Source organism: Mirounga angustirostris, unplaced genomic scaffold (genome assembly GCF_029215605.1).
Source record: "Mirounga angustirostris isolate CCGP_5_RB_7025 unplaced genomic scaffold, mMirAng1.0.hap1 SCAF_1, whole genome shotgun sequence".
Taxonomy (NCBI): Eukaryota; Metazoa; Chordata; class Mammalia; order Carnivora; family Phocidae; genus Mirounga; species Mirounga angustirostris.
In genome coordinates this window covers 71,585,204-71,610,458 of record NW_026991709.1, presented here as the reverse complement: position 1 = coordinate 71,610,458, position 25,255 = coordinate 71,585,204, and the positions used below count along the sequence as shown (strand labels likewise).

Here is a 25,255-nt window from a genome sequence, read left to right as displayed (position 1 = left end):
AACTAATAGGCATTGATAGTCAAACATTTCATTGTAGCAGCAAATGATAGAATATGTGAGAGAAGGAAGAGTTCCTAATTTCATGACAATCTTTATTACGCTTTGTAAAAGTAAAGGGCTGTGTGTGTATATGTGGAAAGGAGTAAGAAACAAAGACAGGAGGTTAAGACAGGTATATAAAGGGAATGTTGAGACTATACCAGAATTGTATTTAAATATTTAAAAAACTGATCTGAAAGTCTGCCCATCAAGTGTACAAAAAACAGAGCCGATGTTAGTGCAAGTTTAACCTGATCATTTATTTGTGAAAAAAGCTAGTTTTGATGAGGAAAAATTCAATCCTGTCCTTGTAAACATAGAGAAACTCAAGGGGAATTTTAAAGATAGTAGGCCAGAAAATGCAAGTTACTCTTATAATCCTTTTCAATTGAACAGACAAATCAAGTTGAAGACACATGTTAAAATACTTTTCAGACTGACTGAATATTTACCAGCTTATATAATCTCTTGTTCCAACTGGATTTTGATTTAAAAAAAAAACAAAAAACACTTTTTATAAGAGCTATCACACCTAGAAGTGAAGAAAATAAATTAGATCCCCCCAAAAGATATTATTTTAACCTCTAAAGCATAAAAAGCTATATAATATACAAATTAACCAGTGTTCTTACAAAAGTAATGCAGTTTTGGACTGATGACATTATGCTATATTTGTGGTGAAGTACTAGGCACAAGAATATATGTATCAATTAGGCATTTTCAGTCTAATTAGTCTCAAAAGTCATTTAATTCTTGGCAATATATAATAACTGGTATGCATTCTGGTACTTAAGTCATGAATTGTTGAGAACAAGAAGCAGTGTATTATAGTAACAGGGTCTGTATCTGACAATTACAGTGTTGAACAAATCTTTTCTATGAACTCTGTGATTTGTTTTGCAGTTGGTCACTTGTAGTAGATCCTGCAAAGATAAAAGAAAAAAAAAGTCAATATAATTTATTGTGTATTGTCAACCTTGGAACTACCTGAGCTAAAGTCCCCTTTCACTGCTATGGATGATAAATATAAAAACCTAAAAAAACAAATAAGGATGTTTGATGTAGGCTCATTAGTCTGACATAAAAGAATCAGTATACCTCCTAAATATTCTAAAGGGCAGAACAAGAGTATCTACTTGGTGATGGGACAAAAGGTTTCAGATTGAAATGTTTCTGTGAATAAATCAAAAGCAGCAGTTAAGACAACTCAAATATCCAAAGTTATAAAAAGATCTCAAAACAAGAAAATATTTCCTTAGAGTCTAAACATGCTACTTTTCTTTTTATAACAACAGCAATAAAATAGATGAAGATGGGCAGAGGTTGGGGAGAGGAGAATGACAATGCTCATAAAGTAATGGGCTACATAGGACCTGGAGATTTTAAAAGCTGGTAAGACTTTTTTTTTTTTTTTTTTTAAGGGCTCAAAAAGAGTAGAGGACAAATAAGGAACTTACTTCCCTAAGGCTTATTACATAGTCTTTTCTATCCTTGTGGACTTAATGATGATAAAATATAAGCCTGTCATTGAAGGAAAATCAGGCAGTGAGCTAACACAAATTTTATACTTGAAAATTGGAGAATCATTTATTGAATTTAAAAGAAAAAAAATGTATTTATGTACTAAATGTGTGAAATCTAGTATCTTACCAGCAATGACAGACAAAAGGCCAGAGTTATTTTTCAAAAGCCACGGCTTAAAGAAAAAGAAATCCGTGGCACCTGGGTGACACAGTCAGTTAGGTGTCCAACTCTTGGTTTTGGCTCAGGTCATGATCTCAGGGTCATGAGATGGAGTCCCACACTGGGCTCTGACCTCAGAGCAGAGTCTGCTTAAGACTCTCTCCCCCTCTCCCCACCCCCCTTAATAAACACATAAATCTTAAAAAAAATCCTTTAAATCTTTGACACAGTGTTACTGATGCAAATTTCCAGCAAATGAAGGACATTCCTAGTGCTTTGCCAGAGTCACTAAGAATTGATATTAAAAGTCTGAGCAAAAATTGATGAAAAGTTATAACCAAAAAAACATTCATTTTGAATACATCAAAATAAATCCCCAAGATATGGGAAACAAAGACTGATTAGGGTATGTCACCTAAAAATGGATAATAAACTTTAAAAGAGGAAGAGAGAGACATGTAACAATAATTACTTAAAATGAAGTTTGTTCAGTTAAATATAAGCTAAAAAACAACTATGGTGAATATAATGGAAGTGAAATGCCATATGAAACAAAATGAAAGTCTAAAGCATAATATGGAATAAAAAATATTGTAATTAGGACATTAAATGAGACACAGAGTCATCAGGTTCTATCACAGAATCATTCATATTTCATATATGCTCATCAAAACAATAATATAATAATGAGTTACTTTCCTAAGGCTTAACCATCTGAGGCACAACAAATAAAGTTACATCTCCAGTTTTCAAGTATAAAGCAACAGTTTTCAAGTACAAAGAGTAGGTAAATGGGCACAAAATCTGCATTAGCAGTATAGAAGATTCACCTTCATTAAACACCAGAATTTAATTAAAAAAATAAATAAAATCTATTAACTATGTTGGATCAAGAGTTGGCAGGTTGCAAGGGCTGACTGTCCAAGACTTAAAAACAAATAAAAATCAGACAGGTATTTTGTCAATCCAGTAGTCAAAAGAATTAATATTGGAAAGGTATGACATACTCTGTACTTGAAAGGATGTTAAAAACAAATCTTCTGTATTAAAAACATGCTTCTTTTAAAAAGTTTAAACCTTAATTTAGATTGGTAGGACAGATAAAATAGAATATGAAACATCAAAAACAAAATACAGCTTAATGTGAAGACAAACATCCTTGCTTAAGCCAAGTAAACAAATGAAAAAACCCAGCCATATACATATGGTCTTAAATCAAAACACCTCTGGGCATAAAAACTTTATTTTGAAATTGGCCACAGGGGTTGAGATTTTAGAAAGTTTGGCATAATAAATTTAAGTGAATTTCAAAAAAATTTTCTGAGGTTTTTTTAAACGTGTAAAGCAAAATAAAGTATGTCATTTAGGCACAAAGAATCACAAGTGTCTCAGTGATAATTTCAGAAACATCTAACCTTGATTTGACTCTTCCATGTTCATGCTTTCTTCGGCTCCAGTCTCTAACATTTCTTCATCTTCCTCATCATCATGTAGGTCTTTTGAAATTAATTGTCTAGCTAATTTAATATTCAGTCCTTCATTGTAGTGAAGCTTCCTTTTCATTTCAAACTGTCGCTTTTTTTCTACAAGATACAAAAAGTAGGTTTAGGAAGTCTTTAGCTCAAGGATTAGGAAAATACAGCCTGCGTCTGTTTGGTAAATAAACTATTATTGGGGGCCGCCCGCGTGGCTCAGTGGGTTAAGCATCTGCCTTCAGCTCAGGTCATGATACCCGGGGTCCTGGGATCCAGCCTCGAGTAGGGCTCCTGCTCAGTGCAGAGTCTGCTTCTCCCTCTCCCTCTGCCCCTCCTCCCTGCTCATGCTCTTCCTCTCTCTCTCTCAAATAAGTAAAATCTTAAAAAAAACTTATTGGAACATGATCGTGCTCCTTTGTTTCTATAATAACTTACAGCTACTTTTGAGCTCAATGGCAGAGCTGAATAGGTGCAGTTGAGGCCATATGGCCCATAAAACCTAAAATATTTATTTATTTATTTTACTGAAAAACCTAAATCTTGTCTTATACAGAAAAAGTTTGCACACCTCTGCTTTAGATGGTTCAAGTACATCTTAATGGGAAAATAGGAATAAAAACCATTACTAGGTAAATTTGTGAAGAAAATTTAAAGACATAAGAAAAATCTCCAGAAAGAATTGAAATGAGGAAAAAAACAAGCTATATAATACCATATATGTGTCAGGTAAAAAGTCTGCATGCACGTGTATGCATACACACAGAAAATAAGACAACAATTAGCATGGTTAATTTTGGGACAAGGAACTGTGGGGTAATTTTAGTATTTTCAAGTCTTCCATTTTTATAATTAATTACAAATTCCCTCAAAAATTCTTATTAGCAGGGTGCCTGAGTGGCTCAGGCAGTTGAGCATCTGCCTTCGGCTCAGGTCATGATCCCAGGGTCCTGGGATCGAGCCCCTTGTGGGGCTCCCTGCTCAGCTGAGAGCCTGTTTCTCCCTCTACCTCTCCCCCCTGCTCGTGCTCTCTCTCTCTCTCAAATAAATAAAATCTTTAAAAAAGAATTATTAGCAAAAAAATAAAAATTCTCATTATCCATGAAGAAACTGCAGTGATTTAAAACACTGCTAGTTAAAACATAACTTCATTCCCAGAGTAATTTTAAGAAAAAGCTGTTATAAGGCACAGCGAAGAAATCCTAGACTATTCTTTCATTTATAGTCTTCACCACAGAAACACAGGGTTAGCAGCAAATCAACTTAACTGATCATATTTTATTAACAGCATTTAAAGACTATTTCTGTAGAAATAGTTCTAAGATTTTAAAATTTCTTAGACTGGTAAATAAAAAGGGGTGACATAAAATTGCCAACTGTTTGTCAAACAAGAGCATTAAAATTCATTTATCAGAGTTTTATTATGTTCATGGAAGTATTTTAATGCCAAAAAGCATAGAGAAATCTCTGCATAAGGCTACTCAAAGTACTTTCTCAGTCTCCTTTAATTCCCTCTGTTTTAATAATCATCTATACTTACAGATGACTTACAGTTACTTATGTTTCAAAAGCAGGCATTTATCGTTCTTGTTAGTACTGATCAATCACTTTTCAGCCTCTATTTGGGTTGGGAAAAGGAAAGTTCTGAGACCACCAACTCAGTATTCCATAAACATTTGTTTCAAACGACCAAGATCTTGCCAGGCATCTTTCTTCTTCTCTACTTATGAATTGCTTTTGTGATTTATTTTACTCTTTGAGAATACCATATGGTAGAGGGAAGTAAAATTGAAAAAAGAGGCCAATAAAAAGACCAAATCCTCATGACTAAATTTTTAGTGATGCCTTTCAAGTATTCAAATGATGTAAAAACCAATATTAAAAAACCAAAAAAATGGTTTTACAAACTTCCAGTGACAAAATAAATTAAGTCATGGAGATGTAAAGTAAAACAAAGGGAATATAATCAATAACACTGTAATAACACTGTATATTATACAGTGACAAATGGTGCCTATACTTATGATGAACACTGAGTAAGGTACAAAATTGTTGAATCCATATGCTGTACATCTGAAAACTAATGTAACATCAATTGTACTTCAATAATGAATTTTAAAAAATGGTTCTGATTGCCTCCAATATCACATCTCTTTACTAAAAAGGTAACACTTTTTATCATTACAAAATAACACATGTTCATGGTAGAAACTTAAAAAAAAAAAAAAGCACTCAATTTCCTCACTCAGAAATTACCATTAATATTTTATGACTTTAGAATTTTTTCTAGAAATTTTTCTAAAAATAACTCCTATATTTTTATATATGCTATTTTTTCACTTACGATATAGTTACAATTACCATATGTCCCAGTTTGCCCAGGCAAGGTTCAGTTTATGCCTACCATCTGAGGAAGTATAATATGACCCTTTCTTTCACCCTAAAATGATCCAGAGTTTAGCTAATTAGATATATGAAGATATAGTAAAATTCTGCCATGTACATAGCAGATTTATATAATTTTTAAATGGCTATAAAGTATTGAGTTACCATTTCTCTCTTCTTGGTCAAAGATTTCTAATCTCCCTCTATGTATTTTCAATGTTTTTAGAGTGTAATACACATACATTTTGTGCTTTGGTTCTATTACTTTCTCAGTGTGAACTAGTGTCTTTTCAAACCGTGCATCAGGATTCCTTAGTGGGTTACAACCAGTATTTTTTAAAAAATGAAAAAAAAAAAAAAAAACACAGAATAAACTGCTATGCATTACACATACTAAAGGTGAGTACTGTTTTGTGAAATTTTTCTTTTTATAATTTATGCATACATGTATAACATGTAGAACTTAGTCAAAAATGTTTACAAAACACTAGAACAGATTCTGGGAAACTGAATTGCTAGATCAAAGGGTGTCATTTTCTTTTAAAGCTTTTGGCTCGTATATTGCCATATTGCCCTCCAGAAAAAACAAACCATTTTTCATGCCCACCGATAAGTACATGAGTAACTTATTTCTCTACATTCACACCCAAAGAGAAACTCATTCTTTTTAATCTTTGTTGATCTGAAAGGAAAGAAAGGGACCATGATGCTGTGTGCTTATTTATGTACTATGTATGTATGTATGTACGTAGTCTCCATGCTGAGTATGGAGCCCCACACAGGGGTTGAACTCACAACCCTGAGATCAAGACCTGAGCCAAGATCAAGAGTTGGCTGTTAAACCAACACAGCCACCCAGGTGCCCCCATGATGCTGTTTTAATTTGCAATTTTTTATTCCTAGGAGTTGACATTACAGTATTTCTCTCTTGTGAATAATATTTACAGTCTAAGAAAAAATTTTTTTTAATTCTAAGAGATGCTGAACTTGGTTTTGCTTGTTATACATTCTAATTTTAGAATACTCAAAATGCTTTATGTAAGTTTAAAATATACAATATATTCATTTTGTAGAAAGATGCTAATACAAGTGGTCTCAATCTTCTTTGACTATTTATATTCATTTTACCTATAATCCTTGTATCGTAGAGCAACATACTACAAAGAGTACAAGGACGTTAAGATTTTAGGCCTGGCTTTAACAATAATCAACTCTCCATGTGAACTTCACAAGTGAATTACCTTTTTTATATTTTCTTTTACTATTCTATAAAATAATGGAGAATACACCCAAGTATTTAAGTTATTACAAGTTATTATTTACTGAACACTCACAATATGACAGAATCAGTGTTAAGTGCTTTAAATTCTTTATCTCATTTAATACTCACAATACCTCTAAATATTTTTATAGATGTCAATTTAAAGAAACTGAGGCTCAGAGAAATTACAAATTAGACATATGACATACCTGGAGTATAAACTTTGATTTGTCTGATTCCACAGCCAATATCTTAATTGTTACGCTATCAGTTACAAGATAATTTTTTCTAAGAATTTGTATCAATAAACAAGGACTTTCAGATATGTAATTTGTTTAAAAGCAATAAACACCTACAGGAGTCAGTACCTACTAGTAAGAACTGAACTTGTGAACTTGTAACTAAATTGTTCCCCCTGCTGGCTAATTCTGGAACTACAATTTGGGGGGAGGGAGGAAAAAAAAATCCCTTAATGAAAACTGACAATATAGACTAATAATAAATTTCTGTTCTCAATATATCATGTTTTGGTTTTTTTTAAGATTTTATTTATTTATTTAACAGAGAGAGAGAGACAGCGAGAGAGGGAACACAAGCAGTGGGAGTGGGAGAGGGAGAAGCAGGCTTCGCGCTGAGCAAGGAGCCCGATGCGGGGCTCGATTCCAGGACCCTGGGATCATGACCTGAGCCGAAGGCAGCCACTTAACTGACTGAGCCACCCAGGCGCCCCTCAATATATCATGTTTTTAAGAGGATAATGAAGAAACCAGCTCCAGAAACAATTTATATTTGAAACCGTTTTCAAGGGTCTTTGGAGTATATTTTTAGATAGTAAGTTAGGAAGTCACTGAGAATACAAGACCTATAATACAACTTGGGATTAGGCTATACATAAAAATTTTTTTTCTCTTGTACCACAATTAGGCTCAGACCATCACAGTTTGTTGAATAAGCTATATTCTGAAGATGACAGACAGGAGTAGCAAATTATACCTTAGGAGCTACACATAACAAAGATTCTGACAATTAACTAGCAATATTCAGAATCTCAGTTCTAAAGTTGCTGAACTTTTTTACAGTACAGGTAACATCCACATTTCAAGGCTTCAAGTACACTACTAACTCTTTTCTTTTTCTTTCTTTTTTTTTTTTTTTTAAAGATTTTATTTATTTATTCATGAGAGACAGAGAGAGAGAGAGGCAGAGGGAGAAGCAGGCTCCGAAGGAGCAGAGAGCCCGACACGGGACTCGATCCCAGGACCCTGGGATCATGACCTGAGCTGAAGGCAGACGCTTAACCATCTGAGCCACCCAGGTGCCCCTCTTCTTTTTCTTTCTTGTGAGGGTGTGTTTGTGTTTTTCTTGCATCTTTTTTCCTATACATAGGTTTGGTTTTTCCTTTTAAAAATAGTTAAACACGGTGTTATGCACAAACAATGAATCATGGAACACTACATCAAAAACTAATGATGTAATGTATGGTGATTAACATAATAAAATTTAAAAAATAGTTAAACACTATATAAACAACTTTAATTCTTGAAAAAACTATACACTCACATGGTTCAAAGAGTGTAAAAAGCAACAAGATGAAATATCTTCCTTTTCTTCTTACCTCCACAGATAACCACTGTTACTTGTAAAAATAAACTGTGAGTAGGTAGCAATGCCTTAACTGTGTATGTACTGTATGCACTACAAGAGCCTCTTCCAGCCCTGCTGAAAAGGCTCTTTACTCTCCTGGCCTATGACATTACTGTTCTTTTTTTTATTTAATGGGACCTAAGAAAGATCTTCACTCTACATGTGACCATCTTGGTTCATTTGGTAAGTTTCACCACTGTTTTAAAACAGAAAAAGCACAAGCAATTGGGAAATTAGCTCTTACTGCTATCCATTTTAAGATCATCCAAACACTCAATGACTCTACAGGCATTAGTATTTACTGAGCATCTACTCTGTATCAGACAGTAAAAAAGAAAAAAGTACAAAGGAACTATAATTACTTAAAAGATGGTAATATTTTCCCAAATTCTTGAAACCGAGGGAGGTGGTGTATGTGTGCAGGGGGGAGGGAAGCTGTTATCCAATAAACCCACATAAGTAGAATGTGAATTATAAAAATGTTGCTCCTTAACCTTCCACCATCCACTTCCCCAAAAGGAAAACTACTTGACAACCTTCAAATAATGGATTTATTTTAGCAAAAATTATTAGCACACTGCTGAAAAGTCAATCAACTACCTTGTTCTTCAGGTGAGAGGTCACTATCCTCATCTTCACTGCTTTCTTGTTCATGAACCCGATACTTTGGCTCTGAGCCTTCAGCAGCAGCTAATCTACACAACAATCATTTACAAAGAAATCAACACTGTGATATTCTTTTATTGAGTGTCTCATTCATTCAACTCTTCAGTTTCATAAAAACATTTAAAGATTATTAATATGCCAGCTATAACCTGATGAGGAAAATAAAAAGTGGGAATGAGTATAGAAACCAGTAAGCAATAAGAAAAGTGGAAAGTGACAGAAATCAAAGCAAAGAGATAGAGCTTTTTGTTTATGAACCCACTTATTTTTGCATAATCTCTAGGTATAGACCCAATGTGGGGCTCAAATTCACAACCCCAAGAGTTGCACGCTCTTCTGACTGAGCCAGCCAGATGTACCATCTTACTTTGATCTTTAAAACATAGGATATTAATTAACACAACAAAAAAAACACAAAAGCATAGGGGATTGACACAAGGAATCCGTGTACCAGGCTCTAGTACTCCAAATTTTCTGCTACCTGCATACTTTGATTTTAATCTAGAGACAAGACTATAAAAGTTGCTAGGAAAATCCAAATAAACTTAGCTCATGCTTTTTATTTACACTTGTACAAGTATAGTAGAATGGCTTCAACTCTGAACAATTAAAAACAAGTGAAAATGTGTAAGTGAAAATGCTTCAGTCATCAGTACTTACTTCTTAGCTAAGATATCTGGGGCCAGGGCTTCAGTGGTTTCTGAGTCACTCAATGCATCTTCATCATCACCAACCATACTAGAATGACAAGCACATTATAATTAATACCTAAACTGTAATTTTTCAAGCAGAAAAACAAGGTAAGGAACCATAATTCTATTGATCTAGTTATAATATCAACATATTTATAGCTCTGTTGTCCTATTTGAAGCTTAATTTAATTTTTTTTAATTTATTTTTAAAGATTTTATTTATTTATTTGAGAGAGAGAGAGAATGAGAGACAGAGAGCATGAGAGGGAGGAGGGTCAGAGGGAGAAGCAGACTCCCTGCTGAGCAGAGAGCCCGATGCGGGACTCGATCCCGGGACTCCAGGATCATGACCTGAGCTGAAGGCAGTCGCTTAACCAACTGAGCCACCCAGGTGCCCAATTTAATTTTATTTTTAAAAAGATTTTATTTCTTTGACAGAGAGAGAGAGTGCACTCACAAGCAGGGGGAGTGACAGGGGGAGGAAGAAGCAGGTTCCCTGCTGAGCAGAGAGCCTGATGCAGGGCTTGATCCCAGGACCTCTGGGATCATGACCTGAGCCAAAGGCAGATGCTTAACCGACTGAACCACCCAGGTGCCCTGAGGCTTAATTTTAAATTGTTTCTATTCCATGCAAATATTTGAAAATACAGCACCAATCAAAAAAACTCTCCAAATGATTTTTAAAAACCACTACTGCAACCATGAAAATAAATACTAAGAACTCGAATCATTTGTAAAAAATTAAAAAACTTCAAATATTCCATCCAGTGAGAGGGAACAAATATGTAGGAAAACAAAAACAAAACCACTGTCTGGTTTTAGAATATATATTTGTACATCAACCTGAAGACAGAAACAAATGATCCACACAGACATAAGGCTAGGTAAAATACCATAATTAAGATCCTAAGACCTGGGGCGCCTGGGTGGTCATGGTCCCAGGGTCCTGGGATGGAGCCCCACATTGGGCTCCCTGCTCGGCGGGAAACCTGCTTCTCCCTCTCCCACTCCCCCTGCTTGTGTTCCTTCTCTTTCTGTGTCTCTCTCTGTCAAATAAATAAATAAAAATCTTAAAAAAAAAAAAAAAAAAGACCCTAAGACCTAATCAAGAGCATTTAAAAGCTATTAGCTTTCCCAATCTACCCTCTAATAAAAAATTTTCTCCCCACTTAATTGCAAATGTGGGCATATTTAATTCTCAAGCCACTTCGGTATAAAAGCAGAAATCACCTATATTTTAAAAAAAAATACTGATTTATATCTTTCCTGGTAGTTGAGGAGACAAGTTAAGTAAGTGCTATAGTTTAGATGATGCTCTTTTTCCCATGGGAAGTTGAAATGAAGTTATTTACATTATTGGATATAATTAGAGTAGAATAAAACAATCAATCTGTAGAACTTTTACAGACAACTCTATGTTATATTATAAAATTTACAGGCAAACTACATGTGTGTGCTTGGTGTGTGTGTATATTCATACATACGTATATATAAAAGCATTAGTAACTTCTGTATACTAACCGTGTGAAATTCTTAGATAGTATAACATGATCTTTCTATAAAAAGCATCCTCTTCTATTAAACAAAATTCTTAAAAAAAAAAAAAAGGGCCATGAAAGAAACTGGTAAAACTGAGCACTAAATCGATAAAAGCTAAGCACATATATCTGTACATACATATAGCCTCAATTACTTAGGAACCAAATGACTTTGGCAACTCCCAGAGGAAGGATATGGGTAAGGTAAAGGGGGAAAAAAAAGCAGTACTAAATAAATACCATTCAGATTTATTATATTTTAAATATAAACAGTCTAAAAATAATGCCTACAAAGAAAAAAAATAAAAAAATAAAAATAAATAAAAATAATGCCTACAACTTTTTGAGTCATGTTCAATTTTAACTCTTTTAGGATAGATATTTCCAACCAACACAGATAAGGAAGGGATGTCTATCTACTACCATTACTGAAAAGGAAGAAAGCCCTGACTGTGGCTTCCGGCACAATAAAAGCTTTAAGATATAAAGTATATTCTTGTAATTAGAAGAAAAATGAGAGTATGAACTTTTCATAAATGATATGTCCATTTCTTCCCTCAAGCTTTATTAGTATTGAGTTTCAGCACCTGTACCTATTTCATTATTTCTACCTTTGTCAAAATCTCCATGTTTATTCTTGTTTTTACTGTTTTTGCTATCAACAAGCTATAAGTTATCTCAACTTACCTTCCAAAGTTTTCCTCCACTGATTCAAAATATAGACTTTCTTAACTCTATTTTAACAGTAACTCCTGGATTTATGTTACCTTCCTTCATAAACAAAGTACTTCATTCCTGGAAATCTTCTTCATTACAAATTAGGGCATGGTCTGAATTAGGTATTTCTACTACTTAGAATCTCTATCTTCTCATAATGCTTACTGGTACATTATTTTTGTCTTCACACTAATTATTACCACACACTATAAAAAATTCTGGAAGACTCAAAACTGCCAATAATCACAATGTAATTATCTGAAGTATAAGTTTAAAAATAAGGACATGGAACAATAGTAATGACCACTTGTCTTTGAATGGGTTAAAAAAAAGCTGTGAAGTTATCCTTTTCTGCGGGGATTGAGTAAGCTCCTGATTTCTACTTAGAAAGCAAACAAGTCCAACCTTCATCTTCCTTTTTATAAATAGATTATCTTAAGGAAGGCAAAAGTCACTAATCTGTGTGTATCATCAGTGGCTAGGGACCACTGAATTACAGCAAACAAACATTTACTACTACAATTATAATGTACAAAATGGATTCCCAATTTTTTCTTAAGGGGGGGTGGGGAGGGGCAGAGTGAGAGGGAGAGAGAATCTTAAGCAGGTTCCATGCCCAGTGCAGAGCCTGATCTCACAACCCTGAGATCATGACCTGAGGCTAAATCAAGAGTCGGATGCTTAACCCACTGAGCCACCCAGGTGCTCCTAGATCCCCAAGTTTTAAAGTTACATATTACTGGGATGCCTGGGTGGCTCAGTGGGTTAAGCATCTGCCTTCAGCTCAGGTCATGATCCTGGGATTCTGGGATCAAGTCCCACATTGGGCTCCCTGCTCAGCGGGGAGCCTGCTTCTCCCTCTGCCTGCCCCTCCCCGCTGCTTGTGCGCATACTAGCTCCCTCTCCCTCTCTCATAAATAAATAAAATCTTTAAAAAAAAATAAAAGTTACATATTACTTATACTATAATACACAAATATGCAGTTGGGTTATTGATTCATGTTCCAGTAACAAATATAAAATCAAAGAGAAACTTAAAATCAGCTGTTATTCAGAAGCTCATATGGAAGTAAAAAAAGGAATGAATCTATAAAACATTACCTATGGTAAGGAGTGCTAGGTTCATCTATTTTCATTAAACCATAGTCTTTGTCTGCTGGATGATATGTCGCCAGGATGTTCATTTCATCCCACTTCTGGGATTTTTTACTAAAATTAAAAAGAAAAAAAATTTCCTCAGTGAAGTAAAAGATAAAAAAGGTGCACATCTAAAACTGACAAACATCCAAATCCCACATTTCAACTTCTATTTGACTGCTACCTTCTATTTTTACATATACTTTCTTGGAATAGAAACGGACATAGGGTAAAAGCCATAAGTAATTACAATAAAATAAAGTATTTTATAGAATACTTAGTACCCACATATTAAAAACACACTATTCAAAAGCTTCACCAGATATTCAAGACACTATTATATTATGACATGCTTAGGCTTCATCTGGCCTATAGAAGATTCCCCCGTGCCTTCCTGCAGTTATGAGTTCTGCAGGGGATTGCCTACTGTGGACCTCAGGTTGGAGAGGGGCTAGTGCCCCAACGCAGCCTGGAGACCTCCAGGCTGGAGGGCAAGCAGGGAGGTAAGTAGGAGCTGGGGTGGAAAGCAACTCTGAGGGGGCCTCCCCACCCCTGCCCAGCCCAGCGTTGCCCCACTTGGGGCTGTGAAGCCGGACAAGGAGAAGCTGGAGCAAAACCCTGAGTAATCCCAGGACATCAAAGCTCTGCAGAAAGACCTGGAACAATGTGCCAAGCTCCTAAAGCAGAAGAGGACCACCCTGGGATATACTCAGGCTAATGTGGGGCTCACCCTGGGGGTTTCTCTTTGGGAAGGTGTTTAGCCAAACCACGATCTGCCATTTTGAGGCTCTGCAGCTCAGTTTCAAGAACATGTGTAAGCTGCAGAAGTGGGTGGGAGAAGCTGACAACAACAAAAATCTACAGGAGATATGCAAAGCAGAGACCCTTGTGCAGGCCCGAAAGAGAAAGTGAACAAGTACCAAACAAGGATCGAGAACCAAGAACCGAGTGAGAGGCAACCTGGAAAACACGTGATGTGCCTGCAGTGCCAGAAACCCACCCTGCGGCCGATCCGCCACACTGCCCAGCAGCTTGGGCTTGAGAAGGATGTGGCCTGAGCATGGTTCTGCCATCGCTGGCAGAAGGGCAAATGATGAAGCAGTGACTCTTAGCGAGGAGAGGATTCTGAGGCTGCTGGGTCCCCTTTCTCAGAGCACGAGTATCCTTTCCTCTGGCACCAGGACCCCATTTTGGTACCCCAGGCTACGGGGGCCCTCACTTCACTACGCTGTACTCCTCAGTCCCTCTCTCTGAGGGTGAAGCCTTCCCCCTCTGTGTCTGTCACCACTCTGCACTCTCCCATGCATTCAAACTGAGATGCCAACCCTCCCCTGGAATGGCGGCCAGAGGAAGGGGGAGAGCTAGGCAAAGAGAACCCGGGGTTCCTACGAGGATTTTGGGATTAAGTTCTTCATTAAGAAAGGATTTAGGAATGCAAAGGGTGTGGGGGCAGGGAATTTGGGGGGAACTGGTTGGAGGGAAGATGAAGTTCAAGGATGCTCTTGTTTTTAATCCCCACATCACTCATCACTTTCTTAAATAAAGAAGCCTGGGACACACACAAAAATAAAATTAAAAAAAAAAAACAAAACAACAATGAATACCTCCTTGGCCTAATTTTTCAGAGATATCCAAAACAATCAAAAGAATTAGAACATAAAACTACAGGGAATACCTCACTAAATTTAAATACCATTAATAAAGATTTAGGTTGCAAACAAAATTATAGTTCAGCCATTTTTTTAAAATCTAGAAAAATAAGAGTTTGCTAAGAAATGGTATATTCAGGGTACTTTAGATAAATCTACTTAAAAAAAATAAAGTGTTTTATGAACATCCGTAGTAATATCCATTCAACAAAATATTTACACAACTTTTAAGGTGCTAAATAATTAGATGACTTAATTACAAACTCTTTGGATCTACTCATTATTGCCACCCAACAATATTTTGTTACATATACAATTTGTGCCTTGGTTATATACTTGAAAATAAAACTGTAAAAATCAATGTAGATTTTACATAGATTCAAATCTTTTCTGCACTTGCACACATTGGTGAGGTTTTACTGTGGATATTCTTAATTTTCCTAAACCTACCAACACCCAGATTCTGAAATGTTCTAGAAAAATGACATTCTTAAACTTTAATATCATATTCCCTTCTCCATGCCCTGAGTCACCTTTAAACTATATGTGCCTGCTCAGGGCAGGCGAGCCTGACTTTTATGTTCTCTTGCTTTCTTCTCCAAATCACCCTATTTCAGACTAAGCACTTTTTTCTTCTTCACATTTTAGTAGAAAAATCTGTATAAAATTCACCATTTTAAACATTTTTAAGTGTACAGTTCTGCAGCATTAAGTACATTCACATTGTTGTGAAACCACCACCACCATCCATCTTCAGAACTTTTTCATCTTCCCCAACTGAAACTCTACCCACTGAACACTAACTCCCCATCCTCCCCTCTCCCAACCCAGGCAACCCCCATTCCATTTTGTCTCTGAATTTAACTACTTTGGGTACCTCACATAAATAGACTCACACAGTATTTGTTCTTTTGTGACTGGCTTACTTCACTTAATGTCTTCAAGGTTCATCTATGTGGTGGCATATATCAAAATTTTCTTCCTTTTTAAAGCTAATTAATGTTCCACTACAGACTAAGTACCTGGACTACAACTTCAAGCTGCTTATCCTTTGTTTTATCAAGAGACAAAAGTTGGTCCAGACATACTCCACAAGTGACTGAAACAACAACTCCCATTTTCCCCCTAAAAGCAGTCAGAAGTTACCTAATGTCTCCTCACCATGAAACAGTCAAAATCTTAAAAGCTTGTTAAGAAGCTAAAAATTAAGACATATTGGTCATTAACTGAAGCACAGAAACAATATTTCTTCTTTAAAGAGCTGCTTTTTTTAATTCAGCATGGAATGTACCTGAACTTTCAACTAACCAAATTTAAATCTCACTAGTATTAAAAAAACACTTGAGTGAACTAAACTGGAAAAATGGACCCTGCTTTATAATACTGATTTTTTTTTTAATATGTCTAGCTGCTGAGTAATACATAATTGGTCTTGTGGCAGAAAAAAAACAAAAACCAAAAAAGCCCACAAAAAAATCCCAGCATGTTTAAGGTTTAAGGTTCAAGTTCGTTACCCTTCACTAGTCCTGTGATTACAGGCAAGTCCAACAAATACCCTCTTTGGGGCTATATTTACTCTACATGGAAATTATAATAAAATGGGAGTTTTAGTAACAGTCCTTCTTACAATACAGGGTTATTGAGAGAATCAACTGAAATAATGTCTGTAAAATCAAATTATAAAAACACCACACAAACATAAGGAGTTTTTATGATTTTAAAATCCAGTTTTGGGTTAAAAATCCTGAAACCATATCTCACTTAGAACTGTAGAGAATGGGTTGAGAAAGGTTATCCTGAAGAAATGTTTAAAATTGCCTTTGAACTGAGTGCCTTCCACCTTGCCCTGCAAGACTCAACATTTATATGATTTTGAAAAATTTCTATCTGCCACAGAACAAATTTTTCTAAAAAGCAACCAGTTTTGTATTCAACTAAGTCTATAGTTTCAGACATTTTGTTATATAGTTCTTATCTATAAATTACTGTGAATTTAGAAAGCAAATGACTAGGTTTATTCATGCTATATAAGGAAACTCATAGTGGAGAGATATATTTCTAAAGATTTTAGACAGCAGACATGATCAAGCAGCTCTGATTAGAAGAACCGTGAAAGAAACGTACACAAGCTTTAAGAGAATTAGATAAAGTTTGTGAAGAAAGCAATCCAATTAATAAGCAAAGGGAGACTCAGGATACCATAATTAGATGTTCCCTCCTGAGAGAACAAATTCCTCTGAAATGACAGCTGAGGTTAAGTGCCAGGCAGAAACAAAATCACAAGTAAAAGTTTCATAAACCTGCATTAATAGACAGTCTTATTAAGATTTCCTATTAAAGATACTGTATAGAAAGCTAGCACACCTCTATATAAAGTTCAAAAGCTGACAAAACTAAAGTGTGTAGGGATGTATACTTACTTATGTGATTTCCATAGAAGTCAGGAAGGTGGTTATGTTGGGAGACAGGGGAGGAAAGAGCGTGATTGGAAAGGGCAGTCCTGAGGTGATGGAAACAGTCTTTTTCTTGACCAGAATGGTGGTTACAGGGGTATTTTATAATACAAATATATTATAATTTTATAATATAAATACATTAATTTGTAATTTTATAATTTCTTAAACTTTAAAATTACATTTAACACACCTTTCCATATTTGTATTACAACAAAATACTTTAAAATAAACACATATTAATGACGTTGTTAGGTACTTCCTAACTTCAAAGTAAAACAAGTTATTTCCTAAATGATGTTAACAATATTGAATTAAAAATGATAACTTATCATCATTACTGCTTAGGATAGAAAAATGACAGACCGTTAGGAGTTCGAAAGGTTTCTCTAATGGGTGGAAACCCAAACACCCTATATATCTATTTTGTGAGATAACAGGAAAAAAAAGAGCTGTAGGATACAAGCAGAAATAATGTTTTCTTAAAATTAAGGATAAAATTTAATAATCCCAGCACCCTAGCCCACTAGCAATTTTGATTTCTGCAAATTCCATTATTATATAAAATAATATATATTATATAAAAATATATAAGCTATCAATATATACAAGAAAATATAAACTATGTACATACATATAACAGTAGATACAGTATATAAAAATACATCTACTGATATGGAAGCATTAGTATATATATTTTATTTATAAAACAGTAGATACAATATATAAAATATACATCTACTGATATGGAAGCTATTAGTATATATATTTTATTATAATAAGCCACTTGTATTTTCTAGTCTTTAGTTTTTAAATAAATGCATAATACTCAATAATAAACTATTCACCCAATGTTAGATATTTATATTGAATCCAAGTTTTTCCTATTTAGAATAAAGCAGAAATGAACACATTTGTGCATATTCTGTTTAATGATATGTTTAGGATAACTTGTTAGGATAGGCATATCTGGGTTAAATTTCATCAGGAGCTTTACAGTTCATTCCATGTTGCCATATAGCTTCCAAAGAGAGAACAATATGTAATGTCCCCAGTAATTACCAAAACTTTGTCAAGATTGGTTATTTGTGTATGTGTTATCTCCACCTGAGCAGTACAAATCATTATTTAAAAGCTATTTTGGGCGCCTGGGTGGCTCAGTTGGTTAAGCAACTGCCTTCGGCTCAGGTCATGATCCTGGAGTCCTGGGATCGAGTCCCACATCGGGCTCCCTGCTCAGCAGGGAGTCTGCTTCTCCCTCTGACCCTCCTCCCTCTCGTGCTCTCTCTCATTCTCTCTCTCGCAAATAAAAAAAATAAAATAAATAAAATAAATAAATAAAACCTATTTTATGTTTCTTTGCTCATTACCTTATAAATATGAAGAAATGCTTTGTTATTTTACTTTCCTTTTATGAATTATGTTTACATCCTTTGCCTTTCTATTGGAAACCTCATAAATCTAAGTTCTTTACACTGAAATATGAGCAAGTTCTTGCACATCTGTATACACAGACTTACAATGATGTAGAAAAACATAAAGAACTCAAAGGTAGAGATTTACACCATGTTATGTATATATAAACCCAAGATACATATAAGGTATAAACCACATTATATATAACCCAAACATTATATGTAACCCAAATTCTTCCTGGTTTGTCTTTTAGTTTATTTTCCACTATTAAAATAACTAAAGTTTTATGTATGCAAAGCTATACTCGACTTCCTCAACACCATACTAAGAGCAAAAGAAATTCTTAGAATTATTCAGCTCCAAAGAAGAGAACAATATCTTGCAAAAACATCAGTTTAAATAAGGGCATAAAACAACAGATTACAAAGCATGCCAGGAATTCTTATGCGGAAAGTAGTGAAGTAAAAGGAACTGTTAGCAGAGGACACTAAATACGGAAATTAGCATCTCTAAAGTTTTGGCAGAATTAACATTAGTTATAGAGTAACAAAATCCAAAAAGCAAAAGTGAGTTTGATTCCAAGCTGCTTGTGTGACCTTCTGTAGTTCATTATCTCTACCTAGAAAAAATATGGGCACCACCACTTATATCGCAGATCTGCTGGGAGGATGAAAGTACCTGCTGGTTTCATTTCCCCCCTCCCTCTTGGAAGACTGGTTTTCCTACAGCCTAAATCTGGTCCAGAAAAAGTCACCCCTTCTCACTTTCACTTTGATAGCTCATATGATACCGCCTCAAAGACCTACCCCTACTCTTGTTGCTTGTGATTTGCTCATTTGGTAAGTTTTAGCCACACTTGGAGTAGGAAGCAGGATTTTGCTTCAAGGTGTTAAACTTTAATTGCACACTTCAAGAAAAGGTTCTTTCTTTAAATAAAGATTCAACTTACATAGGTTGACAAAGTACAAGACTATGAAGCTTGATACAATTACTGAACAATTAGTTAAAAAGCAATCAGTAATCAAAAAGTCACTTTTGGAAAACTTTACAGTACAGTGAGGCTTTATAGTCCAAATCCCCTTACAGGCAGAAAAAGATGAATTTGAAGCATGTTTATATAAAATTATATTAAAGGAAATTAATTCAAGTGCAATGCTTTTAAGCAGAATTCGCCTACATTACCTAAGGGTACAACTGAATTTGAATGGAACATAGTGACCTCAAAGCATATTGTATAAAACAATCTACTGAGATGTGGGAAAAATTAGATTCCTATAGTTATTTCTACTTGAATAAGACTAACATTTGAGGGTGAGATACTGAGCTAAACTAACTTTTCATTTATTAACTTATTTATTTATTTATTTATTTTAAAGCAGGGGCGGGGGGCAGAGGGAGAGGGACAAGCAGACTCCCCACTGGATCATGACCTGAGCCCAACGCAGACACTTAACCGACTGAGCCACCCAGGCGCCCCTTATTAACTCATTTAATATAATTAAACTACACATGGATATAATGAATAAGTCACAGGCAGTCACAGAGGTAATAAGTAGTAGACAGGATCCAAATCCAGACAATCTAGTCCCAGATTAATCACTAACCTATAACACTTCTCCTAAGTTTTAGTAACATTTAATTTCTTTATTTTCACCAATTAAAAATGCACATTCTCATTTTAATCTCTCTGAAAACAGTGTATCTTAAAATGGATGGCATCTTATAATTCACAGTATTTTCTTCTTTCTTGGTGGTACATAAAATCACAGTACATCTTAGAATCAATGGTTTCTTGTTTTTGATGAAATGCACATAGCTACTCATTAGATCTATTATTTTAGACCTTTACAAGTTGTACACTATATTCAAGGTAATCCTGATAGAATGGGAATTCCAAAATCATAGGAGATGACAGTGATGTTCTAACTACTTGAATAGTGTGATACCATATGCTGATTTATCTATGCCTGATTATGTGGATTTACAGATTCTATCCAGTTGTAATTGAACTAACCCTCAAAAAATGGTATCTGACAAGTGGTAACTGAAGAAACCATTCATCGAAGATAACAGTACAAATGCAAAGCATAAGAAAATAATAGCACTGAGACAAAAAAAAAAAGTTTGACAAGAACTGCGTAAAAACATTCTAAGTATTTGAAATATGGCATTATATGAATCTTTTAAGTGTATACTGAGCCTTGAAATATTATCTAATAATAGTAATATATGAGATAAATTATAAACAAACATATCTGAAGCATATTTGAATTTTTTCCTACTAAAAAGATACACAATAAAAGAGTTTAGAGACACATAAGACAACTCAACTTCTGGCCTTAAAAGAAAAAAAATCCCTTGGTAATACCCTTCATGCTAAATAAAATGTCATGTTAAACAATATCCTCACAACTAATGAGGAGGGGGTGAAGTGGTGTGTGCAGAAAAAGGAAACTACCACTGCATTTTACTTGATAAAGTCACCAATAAAAGATACAGTTATTTGTGGATTCTGTATTTACAAATTTGCCTACTTGATAAAATTTATTTGTAACTCCAAAGTCTTACATGAGGGAGGCGATTTCTCCGTCTCTCACAGACATGTCGCAGAACAGGGACAATTCTGATTGCTCCACGCACATCTTCCCAGCTGTTAAACAAGGTGATTGATACTTTACCTTGTTTCAGCTCTCAAACTGTAAATAAGTGTCTCTTTTGCGTCCACTTAGTAACACGTTTTTTACTTTTTTGTGTTTTTGTTGAATCCGTTGTTTTAAACGGTTCCTGGGTGGCTCAGTCGTTAAGCGTCTGCCTTCGGCTCAGGTCATGATCCCAGAGTCCTGGGATAGAGCCCCGCATTGGGCTCCCTACTCTGCGGGAAGCCTGCTTCTCCCTCTCCCACTCCCCCTGCTTGTGTTCCCTCTCTGGCTGTGTCTGTCAAATAAATAAATAAAATCTTTTAAGAAAATAAATAAAAAAAATAAACGGCTCCCAAGTATAGTGCTAAAGTGCCGTCCAGTATTCTAAGCACAAGAGGGAGGAGTCTAGGAGCGCCTGGGTGGCTCAGTCGTTGAGCGTCTGCCTTCGGCTCAGGTCATGATCCCAGGGTCCTGGGATCCAGCCCCGCATCGGACTCCCTGCTCTGCGGGAAGCCTGCTTCCCCCTCTCCCACTCCCCCTGCTTGTTGTGTTCCCTCTCTTGCTGTGTCTCTCTATGTCAAATAAATAAATAAAATAAAATTAAATTAAAAAAAAGAGGGAGGAATCTTGTAGGAACCTAACTCTGTTATTTCTCCTAGGAGCAATAGTTCAGTATTCACTAATTCAGAGTTTGTGGTGATTATAGACCAGGACTGCCGAGAATAACAAGAACTGACTTAGATCCTGGGTCATTTTCACAATATGAGATTCTTTTGCCTTATACTCTGTCCCAACATTTAAAGTTAAACCATTACACTACACTTACTAGTTTCTGAATTTTAAGTGTATTAATAAAGTGTATTAAATAAAATATTTTCAGTCCTTTTTATAGCAAAAGGGGAATACTGGTTGTAATTAAATGAAATTAAACATTACAAAGAGTTCAACTATACCTTTATTGTTTCTGTTCAAAGACGCTCTCATAAAATTGCTAATGTTTGCATAAGCTGTGACATAAATAATGTGTATTATATTACCAACAGAATTTTCTTTGCTTTACAGACATATAACACTGATAATGAAAAAGCCCATTCCCTTTTACTACTTGTTTACTACAAACATCATGAACCTCAATGAATTAAGAGGTTGGTAGTTCCCTTTGAAGACTTATGAGCTGTCCAACCCTCTAAGACAAGCCAACCAAAATCATCCACCTTGGAACCTTGTAAAAGGCCCCTTTTAAGTGAATCTGTCCTGCTAGCAGCCTAGGATAGTGGCTTTCAAGGCAGAAATACCTGGAAGTAAACTCCAGACAATTACAGAAAGAGGCTAACCCATTGAGTAAGCCCAAAGGAAATTATGGCAGATCCAAGCTGAGAATAAGTAGAAGATAAGGAAGCAGAGAAAGATAGGGGAAAACAATAAGCCACTTGGTAGCCAAACAAAAAGAAGCTCACACTAAGAATAACTAAATAACATAAATCCCAGTGAGAACGATACTCTTGCTGTTGAATACCCTGAAACTGTATAAGAGCTTTCTCCAGTTTGTTTGGTTAATTATCTTAGTCTTCCTGCTATAGCTATATGTTCCAGTGAGTTTTCTTTTTTTTTTTTTTTTCCAGTGAGTTTTCTTAATTCAGTAACCTACAGCCGTCATTCCCCACCAATTCCCATTTGAAGCAACTTACCCAAAATAGAGGTTGGAAAATTTCCTGTTAGAGAATATAAGTCAAGCATCCAAAAGAGAGTGGGAGCGTAGGAGTTGTGAGACAAATTAAGGTCCTTTTCAATCCCAAAAGGCCATGAGTATAAGCTGTCATCCTACTTAATGTTTTCTTCAAAGTAACACAAATTTCTATAAATTTATCACCACCAAGTAGTAGTTCTTTTTATAGTCCTAAAGTGATACTTAAACAGGTGTGCTCTAGTTGTAATATTCTAAGTTTTTACAAATGCCCTCATTTTAGCTTTACGACTTTACAGATTTCAATGATAACTTCTCTGAAGCCTTATTTCTAGAAGATAGAGTCCTTATATTTTTAGTATCTTGTAACATCCAAGACCCCTAGTACTTCTAATCCAATGGTATATTTTACACTGTATGTATGGTACTATTTTCTTTTCATTGAGCATTGCACCTTGGATATCTTCCTCTGTGCATAAACATCTTTCTTGCTCTTTTTAAAAAGGGTGGTATGTCGTTTCATTATACAAATGTACCATAATTAATATTTCACTAGTCCTTATTAATAGACCCTGGGTTGTTTCCAATTATATACTATTTCACACAATGCTATCGGGCAACATCTTTTTACACGTGTCCCTGTGACTATGTACGACTAAGTACATATCACTGGATCATTTTAAGTTGCTACTTTCTGAACTGTTCTGAGCCTAGTTATGTCTTTCAAGAGGAACAAAGACTAGAAAGCACTCCAAATTCTTGTTGCAGATGCAAAAATAATTAGCAATAGATTTCCATTAAATATAGACCAAAGACTTGGAAAATTTTGGTTTCTCTTAGTGTAGAGATAATGACAAACCAGGATCTAAGAGAGTTGAGTGTGGCATGATGCTTCTGATAATGTCCACCTAAAAAGGAATGACTGTGGAAGCTCGATTAGAAAAATGGAGAAAAGGGTCTCTTTTATGGAGAGGTCTCGTACTGGCTTGAGACTAGATCTTAAAGGGTTCCCAAGCCAAGAAAAGATTTTTATTATTGAAGAATTTTAGATACCTCAGATACGAGGTTAAGAAATAATAAAAGCTTAACAGGTGAATCTTTGAAACTTCTGATCCTTCAATGCTTCCACTTTCCCAAAGTTCAAAGATAAGATGTTTGTTTTAAAAAATGACGTATGCGTGTATACTTTTAAGAAGGAATAAAACGATTAACGTCATAGCTCCTGCCTTCTTTAAAATCACTCTACCCGGCAGCCTGGCTGGAGGAGAGAGAGACCCGAGCGGCGCTGGAGCCGCATCCACGCAGCCGCCCCGGCCGCCGGCCAGCGCTCGGGGTCGGGGCTGGGTCCGCGGCCAGGAACGGCGGGGGAGGGAAGAGGCGAGGCCGCCCGGGAAGGAAGGAAGAGCTTCCTGGGCCCACCCGCGGCCGCCGCTCCCGGCTCTCACCTCAGCTCTTCGTCGACACTCCTGCCGGGCTGCTCGTCCGAGGCCACCACAGAGGAAGTCGTAGAACTCTTGTTCTTCAGTATCCCCTTGATGGGCCGATGCGAGGCCGTCGAGGCCGCCATTGCCCGCCGCTCCGGCGGTCGGCTCAGCGTCGCTGCTTGGCGCTGGGTCCAGGAAGGAAAGGGCTGGGCGCGAGCACAGACTCGCCAGGCAGCCGCTGAGCCCGCCTGGGGCTAAAGCGGCCGCACCTGCTGTCGCGGAGACGGCTACCGGAGTCGTTGTCACGACACAACGACCCCGACGCCACGGCCGACGCCGCGCGGCTGGCGGCCCTTCACGCGCCCTCCGCCACCGACACTTAACCGAGGCCCGCGGGCAGAAGCCGGCCTAGTGCCCCAGCGCGGGAGCGACGCCGACGCCGAAGCCAAGCGGACCCGCCCTCTCGCGATATCTAGGGAGGGGCGGGGGCGGGGCGAGAACAAAGCCAACCTCCTCGCCCCGCCCCCTCCCGGTCTTTCGGTTGACTTGCTTGTTACAGAGAACGTTCAGAGAGGTTCCTGGTTTGCCTCCGTATAAAGGTACAGATCGCTCCAGGCACCCTCACTCCCACCACCTCATAAGGTCCATATTGTTATTTTTGTGTTTTATAAATCGGAAAACTGAGGCTCACGGTGACCTCATTCCACAAAGATGTTTGCTGATTTTCAGAGAAATGATTTATGTGTCACCTCTTTC

General features: G+C 36.3%; 1 protein-coding gene and 1 pseudogene across 1 annotated transcript; one reads left to right on the top strand and one right to left on the bottom strand.

Annotated features, from left to right (window-relative positions):
* Nucleotides 1-280: 280 nt before the first annotated feature.
* PPP1R2 (protein phosphatase 1 regulatory inhibitor subunit 2) lies at nucleotides 281-24,933 on the bottom strand. Its single transcript, XM_045903125.3, has 6 exons — nucleotides 24,521-24,933; nucleotides 13,199-13,306; nucleotides 9,811-9,888; nucleotides 9,085-9,179; nucleotides 3,138-3,305; nucleotides 281-962 (listed from the first exon to the last, which is right to left on the bottom strand). The coding sequence occupies exons 1-6, from the start codon at nucleotides 24,640-24,642 to the stop codon at nucleotides 916-918; spliced, it is 618 nt and encodes a 205-aa protein (XP_045759081.1). The 5' UTR covers nucleotides 24,643-24,933; the 3' UTR covers nucleotides 281-915.
* LOC123863499 (POU domain, class 5, transcription factor 1-like) lies at nucleotides 13,952-14,550 on the top strand (annotated as a pseudogene).
* Nucleotides 24,934-25,255: the final 322 nt, after the last annotated feature.